This window comes from Globicephala melas, chromosome 13 (assembly GCF_963455315.2).
Source record: "Globicephala melas chromosome 13, mGloMel1.2, whole genome shotgun sequence".
In the NCBI taxonomy this organism is placed as follows: Eukaryota; Metazoa; Chordata; class Mammalia; order Artiodactyla; family Delphinidae; genus Globicephala; species Globicephala melas.
In genome coordinates, this window is record NC_083326.1 from 74715811 (window position 1) to 74726640 (window position 10830).

General features: G+C 48.2%; 1 protein-coding gene across 10 annotated transcripts in view; it reads left to right on the plus strand.

Moving 5' to 3' along the window:
- The window catches only part of RPH3A (rabphilin 3A), a 98395-nt gene extending 90194 nt beyond the window's left edge, over window positions 1-8201 (plus strand). For all 10 annotated transcript variants that reach the window (XM_060311090.1, XM_060311095.1, XM_060311094.1 and 7 more), the window contains 4 exons: window positions 641-795; window positions 4023-4104; window positions 5423-5519; window positions 6559-8201. In XM_060311090.1, the coding sequence (XP_060167073.1) occupies window positions 641-795; window positions 4023-4104; window positions 5423-5519; window positions 6559-6689 (465 nt within the window). In that variant the 3' untranslated portion in view covers window positions 6690-8201. The remainder of the gene's footprint in view (window positions 1-640; window positions 796-4022; window positions 4105-5422; window positions 5520-6558) is intronic.
- The last annotated feature ends 2629 nt before the right edge of the window (window positions 8202-10830 follow it).

The window sequence follows — 10830 nt, forward strand, 5'->3', positions numbered from 1 at the left end:
CTCCCTGGCCCCTTTCCCACTCTTTTACCCCAAACCACCTGCCTGTTGGTTCACCATGAGAGGTGCCCTTGCCCAAGGCATTAGAACATGAGACCAGGAGCATGCTTTTCACACCTGGAGCCCCCAAGGTGGGGGAAGCCCCATCCTCTCATAACCGAGAAACACCCTTGACCTTGGCAGAAGCTCTGCTGGCAGTTCTGCTGCACTCGAGCAATGCCACGCTCCCTCCATGGGGATGTAGGGTAGGTTCTCTGAGCTGTGTGTCTGGCAGAGGCTGGAGTTTGGCTTCACAACCATGCCCTCGGCCCCAAGAACTGCACTTTTGAGAAAACTGGGTGGATGGGGGGAGTCTGAGCTGAGTCACGTTGGAATCAGGGTCAAGCTCAGCCTATGATCAGAGTCAGGGTCAGTCCGTGTCTAAGAGTAAAGCCATTGGCCCCCATGTGCCTAGGACTGGGCCCCGTGGCTTTCATCATTTGCTCCTCCCTGGAGTCTGGGGTGTCTTCTGTCTGTAGTGCTGATTGCACTAGCACTGGCCCACCTCCTCCTACTTTCCACAGACTCTCTCTTTAATGATCGCCATCCACGTTGCCCAGACCCCTTCCCTCCTAGGCCCACACACCCTCTTCTCCTACTGCAGCAGGTGGAGCGTATTGGTGACACAGAGGAACGCGGCAAGATCCTGGTGTCCCTCATGTACAGCACACAGCAGGGAGGCCTCATTGTGGGCATCATACGCTGCGTGCACCTGGCGGCCATGGACGCCAATGGCTACTCAGATCCATTCGTCAAGCTGTGAGTCAATGTCTGGGGACTGTAAATGGGCCCCAGAGGGGGGTCCTAGATCCTTGCAAAGAGAGAACCAGAGAGCTTCCCCAAGATCATTGTACATTGAGGCCCAGAGAGGGCAAAGAACCTGCCCAAGGTCACACAGTGAGACGGATGCCCAGAACCGGTGAGTGTGAGTCTGGAGTCTCAGTCAGCCTGGTGTGTCACCCACCCATGTGAGAAGTTTTGTGGCTCTCCTCCTGTGGGAGAGGAGTGGTCAGCAAGGTTACAGTAATCCCATTTGTAGCACCTGGGAATCAGCAACACATCCCTCCAGAGTCCAGAGCCCCACCACCAAAGAAGCAACCTGACTTTTTCTGGATTCAGTCTGGAAATGCTCAAAGAAAAGACCTTAGGCTTTGGGGTTATTCCAGTTATCTCAGTCATGGGGAATAAGAGAGACTTTGTGTTCTGGGTCCTCTGAGAAGATGCCAAGAGGGGATTAAACAGAGGAGAAATGCCTGTGTGAGGGAAAGTAGGGGGAGAGTCAGGGGAAATGGGACAGCAGTTAGACGGCCATTCGAGTCTGACCCTAAGTGAGGGGACAAGGGAGGGAGGGATGGGTGGAAGCATCCCAGATGCAAGTTCAGCAAAGCCATCAGGAAGTCCTCAAGCCAAAATTGGCCATCACATGAGGCCCATGTCTCCTAGGAGTAGGCCTGCCATAGGTATCCCTGCCATGTTCGGTAGTCAGCTGGGAGTGTGGCTTGGCACAAACATGGCATGGATTTCCAAGCGTGGCAGCTGGGGCCTTGGTCATTTATGTTCCCTGTAGTTGGAGGTCCTTCAGGCACATTCTCCAAGCCGCCATTGAATCAGACATGGGATGCACCTCCCATCTCTGCCAGCTACCAGCTATGTAACTGTAAGCAAGTTATGTGATGTCTCTGAGCCTCAGATTCTTCATTGGTAAAGTGGAAAAAACAAGTCCACTTATTTCCAAGAGTGGCCATAAGGCTCAAATGAGATACCATATAAAAGGAATAAAATTACGCCTGGTACAGAAACATTTAGCTACTCTGAATAGAATTCTGCCTTGCTTGTGGCAGTAAAATGTGTGTTTATGTGGTTGTTGTTGAGAGCCTGAGGTCTGGATCCAGACTGCCCGGGTTTGAATCCCAGATCCAATAGTCTTCAATATTCTCCAGCTGTGTGACCTTGGGCTCATGCCTTAACATCTCTGGGCCTCTATGTCTTCATCTATGAAATGGGAAGAGTAGTATTGGTCATTTGGTCCTGTCCTCCAAGAAGCAGACACCAAGACTAGATGAGATGCTAAGAGATTTGCTGGGGAAAGTGCCTGGGAAGGAAAATTGAGAGAGAGCTGGAGGAGGACCATAGAGACAACAGGCCTGGTGCACGTCTGCTTCCTGGGGGGTAGTGGGGGGTAGTGGGGGGATGGTTGGGCAGGAAGAGTCTTAGACTGCAGTGCAGTTCTGTTAAGTTTCAACCATTGTGGTGCGGAATCCTTGAGCGCAGTCGCCCATTAGAGGAGCCCCGCATCTCCCAGAAATGGGGCTGCCTACTGTCGCTGCTGGCTCAGGTACTTGCTGAGAGTAGCCTGTGGGGAGCATGGCCACATGAAAACATAGTGGTGAATTCAGAGCCCAGCAGCTTGTCAGTCTCCCCCTGCAGTTGGAGACCTGAGAGATACATTTTCATGGAGTCGGTGCTCAACAAATACCTGCCATTATTGTATAAATAATTACTATCACTATCTTACTCATGGCAAAGAGTGTTTATTAATGATCTCTCCAACCTGGGAGACACTCCTTCCCCCATCCGCACTGCCTCTGACAATAGAAATCAATGCTTCCCTTAAGGTCATGGCTACAAATCAGGCCACAGTGGACTTTGCTCCAGATTTTCTTTGAAAGAGGATTTTAGTTAACAAAAGAACACACATGTCTGGAACGCGTTTGATTTCTAGGAGTAATTTTGTGTAATTTTCTAATTTTCCCACATGGTCCAATAGAGAACATTAGCTCCTGGGCTCCTGTCCTGTACTCCACTGAATCCCAGACACATGCAAATTGTTTTTCTTAAATAACTCTCCCCACCACCCCTTCTCCCATCTACCCAACCCTCCAGAAGAAGTAGAGTTGCAGTGGTCACCAGTGAATCAGCTGCCCTGGTGGGCATTGTAAAAAAGAAAACAGGAGATCATTAACCAACTTAAGATCCAACAAAGTTTTTTAAAGTCAGAATTGCCCTTTATTTTTGTTCAGCATCTGGTACCTTTCAAATCCCCTTTTGTATCTCTTCTTTCAGATTATCCTCAAAAGCAGTTCTGTGAGTGAGAAAGAAAAGTTTGCCTTCTTTACAGATTGGGACGCTGAGGCATGCCGAAATTACACTCATGTTGAGAGTTGCACAGCTAGTGACAGCTTGCATCAGAATCCAATTGTCCTAACTCTTAAAGAGTTTTTAGCCCATTTTATTTATTCGCCCAGAAAATGTTGATTGAGCACCTACTACGTGTCATGCATTGTGTCTACACTGGGGGAAGAGCCTTCTAGGCAGAAGAAATAGTATGTGCAAAGGCCCTGGGATGGAAAGGAGAGTGAATGGGGTGTGGGGTGAAGCACGTGGCACAAGATCAGGCTGGACAGGAGCAGGGACCCAACCACGTAGAGCCTTAAGGCCACATTAAGGATTTTGAACTTCACTTTTAGGTCAAAGGAGAGCCAGGAATAGTTTTGAACAGGAGACTGATCGTAATCAGATTTGCATCTTCTCCCTTTTGTCCATATCCTCATCATCTCCCCAGGACCTGGGGGCAGCTTAAGAGATAATCAGTAGTGAAGCCCCAGGCACCGTCTTCCAGGTTCTCAATGATCCATTGGGAGAAAGTCCTAGCTAAGAGCACAGACTCCAGAGGCAACAGCTGGGTTGAGTCCCCAGCTGTGTGACCAGAGGCACATGTCTCAACTTCACTCTGAACGCTCAGTTTCCTTATATGTAAATGGGTGGTTGTACCATCTAGGGTTTGTTGAGGATTAAATATGCATAAGGTGCTTAGGTAATGCCTGGCACCAAGTAGATGCTCTGATGCACGTTGGTCATTATTAATGTTGATTCACTTTCTGATCTGTTCATTATTCTCCTGACACTGGGAGGACCTTTGGGGTCATTAAGAGGCTGTTCTTATTCATTAAACTTCATCCATAATAGCCTCTCATGTCTCCTCTCAGCTGGCTGAAACCAGATATGGGAAAGAAAGCCAAACATAAGACTCAAATTAAGAAGAAAACGTTGAATCCTGAATTTAATGAGGTAAGGCTGCCCCATTTTTTGCCATGCTCTGGGATAGTTCCTATATGTGAGGGAGGAACAAATTCCCTGCTAGAAAGTTGTAAAGCACAAAAAAAAAAAAAATTTTTTCTTACATAGATCAGCTTGAATTATCTAAAGAAGGAATGAGTTCCTCATCATTGGAGGAAATCAAGCCTAAAACAAAAGCCTATAGATTTGGAATGTCATAGGGAAGACACTATATTTGGAGAGAGAATGAATTAATGTCTTTTACCAATGTCTTTACCAACTCTAATAGTATATAATACTGATATTTGAGCAAATAAATAGGGGCAGTTGTCCCCTTTACCACCCACCCAGTTGCCACTGCCCTCTCCCTCTCCCTCTCCCTCCATCCTCAGTGCATCCAGTCCTGCTAAAGCCACTATTAGATACCCATTGAATGTGCTTATTCCTCTGTATTCACACTGTTGACTTGTCAGGCATCTAAATACTCAAATGTTGAGCACTAGGTTAGGTCCAGCCACACAGCTCTTAGACAAAGCCATAAAAGTGGTGATGCAGAAAAACAATTAAAAATAAAAATAAAGTGGTGATGTAGGAAAAAAAACCTGCTAACATACAAAGTTGGTTTTTACCATATGTTATAAAATGGAAAAAGGAAGCCACAGTACAGTATATTCATATTATATTTCTATAATACAATATTCATATATTTCATATGGTATAAAATTCATATTAATTTTTCAAAACAGACACCAGTATGGTCACACATGGGGAATGTTGACAGTGGTCATTCTTGGGTAGATAGATAACAAGTTTTTGGTTATGGGTTTTTGTGGGGTTTTTTTTTTTTTTTTGCTTCCTTGTTCGTTTTAAAGATGAACAGGAATGAATTTTGTGATTAGGCAGAAGAGTTATTGACAAAATCAGATTATCTGAAAACATAGGCACCTAACCCTCAACTACCTTTAATCTCTGAACAATGGAGAGTGAGGAAAACCACTTCAGAAGCTATCAGAATGGAAGGACTGAGTTCATGGCTATCTGCCTTTAAGGAAACTTGACCAGGACCAGCCCTCTTAGAAACACCCCACCAGTCTTCTCAACTTCAAGCAGTGTCATTGAAAAGAGAATTATAGGGTCTGGGGGGCTTTATTATACGGAGTGTTAGTTGAGAGGGGTTCTTCAGGCCTGGGGTAAAGGCCCCTTTGATTCCAGATACCCAGTACAAGGTCCTCCTCTTGGTCCATGAACCCCTAAGACTCAGCCTCTTAGCTTCCGATGCCGAAGGCTCAGAGGACCCTGTCACTCACATGTCTTCCTCTGCTGCATCTAGGAATTTTTCTACGACATCAAACATAGTGACCTGGCGAAGAAGTCACTGGACATCTCAGTCTGGGACTATGACATTGGCAAGTCCAATGATTACATCGGTGAGTGCTCCCAGCTCCCGGGGAAAACCCTATCCTCTATCCTCCCAGGAGGGGGGAGCCTTACCCAGGGATGCACAGGGTTGAGGGCACTGCTTTACTTTGGTAATTACATTGTCCAAACGCTAAGTCGGGACCCATGGTCCTCACTTGGGTCCAATTTGGCTTACAAAGCTGGGAAGATTGGATCACGATTGGTTATTTGCTGAACAAATCACCTCCAGCAGAATAATTAAATTACAGAAGAGTGGAGCGTGTGGCCTCTGCAGAAAATAGGGTGTAGGGCTTCCCTGGTGGCGCAGTGGTTGAGAGTCCGCCTGCCAATGCAGGGGACACGGGTTTATGCCCCGGTCCGGGAAGATCCCACATGCCGCGGAGCGGCTGGGCCCGTGAGCCATGGCCGCTGAGCCTGTGCATCCGGAGCCTGTGCTCCGCAAAGGGAGAGGCCACGACAGTGAGAGGCCCGCATACCGCAAAAAAAAAAAAAAGAAAAAGGAAAAGAGAAAATAGGGTGCAAATGAAGTCTCCTTAATCTATTTGCAAGTCCAGAATGAAGGTTCTCCTGTTCCCAGTCCCCCTCCAAATAATGAGGTGGAGTAGGAGTCATTACAGGTGGAGTAGGGAGGGAATTCCAGACAACGGATACAGCAAGAGCAAAGATGTGCAGGCAGGATTGAGCAGGGTGATGAAACTGACTCTGGAAATAGATGATGAGTACCAGAAGTAGTGCGAGAGAATTTCAGTGAGTGGGTTGATGACTTAAAGAAGGTCTTTAAAAATAGACAATGAAGTTGTGACTTGATGCCACAGTAGGGAGCCATTGCAGGTTCTTGATAGGTAGTCTGTAGGCAGAGAAAGCCAGTAGTAATAATAACATCATAACCACAACCTCCAGAGAGAATGGATCCCAAGTGGCTGGAGCGGGGGTGGGTCACTGCTTGGTGGCAGTTTTTCCCCAACTAGACACTTGGGTCCAGAATGAGATTCCCGTGCATCCTTCCACTCTGACTGCCTGCCCCTATCTTCCCATCTTGTCCTCCAGGAGGCTGCCAGCTGGGGATCTCAGCCAAGGGAGAGCGCTTAAAACACTGGTACGAGTGTCTGAAAAACAAGGACAAGAAGATAGAACGCTGGCACCAGCTACAGAATGAGAACCACGTGTCAAGCGATTAGGATGGCGCCCAGGTCCCCACCTCCATGCCCCAGCCCATGCCCCGTCACCCCACAGCCTGTCCCAGCTGCCCGTTGCACTCTGGTCTCTCTTCTCTACGCTTCCCCCAACCCCATCACTCCTGGAGCCTGCCTTTGAAGTCTCCCCCGCACCTTGGACATTGCCACCAAAAACCTCCCCTCTCCTCAACACTGCGATGCGGGCTCTGAATGCAGCCCCTCTCTGATCCCTCCAGGATGGAGCCATAGGGATGGGGATGGGGAGATTTTTCACAAGGAGGTTGTTAATTTAACAACCTCTCAGCCTGGGTAAATTACAGAGGCTCTTCATCATTTAGGACTGTTTTTAGACCCTCCTGGCCTTGGACACACGCACATAACACACACACACACACACACACACACACACACACACACGCACAACTTGTTTCCTATGTCGACATCCACCTATACCCTCAGTTGTCAGCAGAGCCAGACAAGGCTGTGAGGATAAGCATTTGGGCAGAAATAGAGCATCTCAGGTCCCTCCACCTCTTCACATCATACACCCCAATTGCCACAAAACAGACCCCCATGTTTAAACTCCCCGGTGACTAGGAACACACCCTCCCGGCTCCAGGTGCATCAAGAAGTGACCATGCAGAATACCCAAAGGAACTGGGTAGCCCCCCCCCCCCTTTCAGGATGTCCCCTATTTGCTTCCTAGCAGAAACGAGCTCCCATTCTCTACCACCCACCTCCCCCCCTCTCCTCTTTCCCCTTCCCTTAGCCCAAGGGCACGTTCACCGCTCCCTTCCTCACCCTCTCACCTCTTCTCTCTACTCCCACCTCTTGCCCCTTCTCCTTTCTCCCTCTCTGAGGGGGTAAAATAGCAAAAGCAGAAAAGTGTATCTTAACACAGCCTCGCCTCCTCGCCGCCTCTCATCAGCCTGACCAGCAAATGCTGAGAAACTGGCAAATCCCTGAACTTCCATGTAGGTCTAAGCTTCTACAACCACCCACTTCTCCCCTTGGCAGAGCCGGGTGTCCTCGGGCCTTGGGCTGCTGCTGGCGCTGCCCTGGGTGCATGGCAGCATCCTGCAAGCTGTGTAGACACCCCGTAGAGGGGCTTTCTCAGCCCCTGGCCTCCCCAAGTGGGCGCAGAACGTGCTTAAACCAGAGGTCTGGGTTCCAGGAGGCCTCTCCAAAGCCCCTAGCCTTTCTCCTTCCTTTGCTCTTAGCTAAATGAACAAATGACCCCCACCCCCACCCCCACCCCTCTCTCTCTCTCTCTCTCTCTCTCTCTCTCTCTCAGACTCTCTTGCATCCTGTCTCTCACTCAGAATCGCCTCTGGTCTCTCTGTCTCTCTATCTCTTGCACCCTCTTCATTGTGTCAGGAGAACAAAACACCATCATGGACATAAAACTTTAGAGAGTGACAGATCCTGACACCAAAGGCTTTTGTTCCATCATGAATTGTTCAGTCTTTCTTCCTAAAAATTAAGAAAAAAAATTTTTTTTTCAAAGGAGGAAAAGGCAACGAGGACAAACATTATAAGGTTCACGGTTAGGTCATCTTCAGTGCCCTGTGAGAAAGGTTTGATTTTTCCCAATTTCCAGTCAGTCTTCCTTCATGAAAATTGCCCCCCCCCAGTACCCCACCATTATCTATAGAAGTAGCCAGAGGGACACTAAAACTCTCACTTTCTCCAAACACACATCTTTTAACCTTCCATTTCTGGGCCCTCCACCCCTAGCTCCCTTGACAAGTCATTGGAAGTCATTGATTTCTTGCCTTGAATAACCATTTTCTAGACCCCAGGTATTTCGCCTTCTCCACGATGGCCAGCAGCTTCCTGGCTGCCATCTTCCCTCCTGACCCTCTCTCTCCAGTGGCCCCCTTGGAGTGCCCACTCTCAGCCCGCCTCCTGTTCATGGTTTGCCCTTAGGAGAAAGCATGCTGGCTGTGTCTCCCAGGCCTAACGCTGGCATTGGTGCTGGACTCAGCATGCGGCTAGCTCACAGTGCCTCTGTCCAGGCGCGCCCCCTCCCTGGTAAGTGTAAGCACCTTCCTGCTAGAACACACACACACACACACACACACACACACACACTACACACATACACACACACACACTACACACATACACACACACACACACACACACACACACACTACACACATACACACACACGCCCTCTGGTGCATGCAGAACCACCCATCGCCTTTCTTTGTGATGATGTAGCCAAAAATAAAGTAGGACTATCCAGGAAAACTGATGGCCTGGGTTTTTCCTCTCTGGTTTCTGGAAGCTTTTTCTCCCCACCAACACACATGACGTACCTGGATAGTCAGTAGTTAATGAGCATCTACCATGTTCCAGCCACTGGGGATACAGCAGTAAACAAGGCAGATGCGGTCCCTGCCCCCGTGAAGTTTGCTTTCTGATGGATATCATCTTGGAAAGGTGGGCTCCAGCCAACTTGACTGACCTCACGCCCTCCTGGAAGAATGCTTTTTGCTGGTGTCCACCCAATAAGAAGGCAGCATCCTCATCTTTTCCCGACTAACCTAACCTTGGGGAAAACTCCCTAGTGGTCATGGAATGAGATAATTTCAAGGCTGAAAGAGACCACAGAGTTGAGCCAGAGCCTGGTTCAGTCAGCTCACTTATCTGACAGATGAATAACCCAAAGCCCAGAGAAGGGAATGGGCACATCCAACATCTCATGGCTGCAGTGCCAGGAAAGGAGCTAGATCGTTGGATCCCCTGTGCAATGCTCTTAACGCACTGATGATAAGAAGGCAGATCACCAAACACCTCTTTTATATTGAAGCACTTTCCATCCTGCGATGAGCCTTTTCAGAAATGACCCCTTACTTGAGATTCTCAACAGTCCTGAAAGTGAGCTAGTGAGTAACTAACTTTCCAGAAGGATTTTTAAACTCACTACAAGTGAGATTTTCAGCTTACATCAAAAGAGCTTAAGCAACTCATCAGGAAGATCGGTTGCTTCTCAGAAGGAGCTGACAATTCCATCCAACGGAAATTTCTCTTCCATGCCAAGTTTGAGGCAATTTCCTTTTCTCACTCCCAGAAGGGTGGTTCTCACTGTTGGGGGCAGAAGTTGGCATATTAGAATCACCTGGGGAGATATATTTTTCAAACTACCCATGCTCTCCCTGCCACCATCGCCCCTTCCTGCAGATTCTGCTACACCCCGGGGACCAGAGGTATATTTGAAAATATTTCCTGGTTGATGGCTTGGGCTTCCCACCTCTATCGTGACTTTGCAAACCACTGCCCTAAAAGCCCATCATTTTACCTACGATTCAGTCAGCTGCCACTAAGTGGAGAGGGGTGCCAGCTAGGGCCACACAGGCCTTTCGGAATGGCAGGAAACCCTACTTGCTGTGCTCTTTCCCTGTGCTCATGGTGGATCACTAATCAATATGGCATTTTTCCCACAGAACCCACTAGCAGCATCTGCATTCTTCTCAACACAGCAGTCTACCCCTGGCAGCCACCGCCAGTCAGTCATAGGCAGCTGAGAAGAAGCCTAATTTCCACCTCTGAAATGGTAGATCTCCTTCCCTCGGCGTGGGACATGCTTAACAGGCTGAGATGAATACACATGAGGAAAGTTTTCATAAATATCAGTACACCTAACTTGACTAATTTTCTTTTTTTCCCCACTGAAACCAAACATAGTGTAAGAGGCAATGTGGTGTGGTAGAAATCACCTGACCAGAAAAGCACACCAGCTTTTTAATCCACTCAGTGCAACATTCAGATCCTGACTGTCACTTACTAGCTGTGGAGCCTAACCTCTCTGAGTCTCGGTTTCCTCATCTGGAAAATGGGGACGATATGTGAGCTTGAGCAAGTCCCTTCCTCCTGTGGGTCTTCAACTGTATAGGCAGGACATCGTTTGTGGTCCCCCGGGCCCACTCATAATGCCTTCATTTCCCAGTCATTCAAAGAAGACCTAGACCTCGTTGAGGGCAGATCCCCTGACTGCAGTCCTGCATTATGTGTTTTGCATAAAACACACAAGAATGAGCAATCTATAATTTCCTGTTCCTGTTTCTTTAAAGAAAACAAGAACGTAAAGTCACCTGCAAAGACATGAGGGCCTAATTCTGGATTTTTCCAATTATGC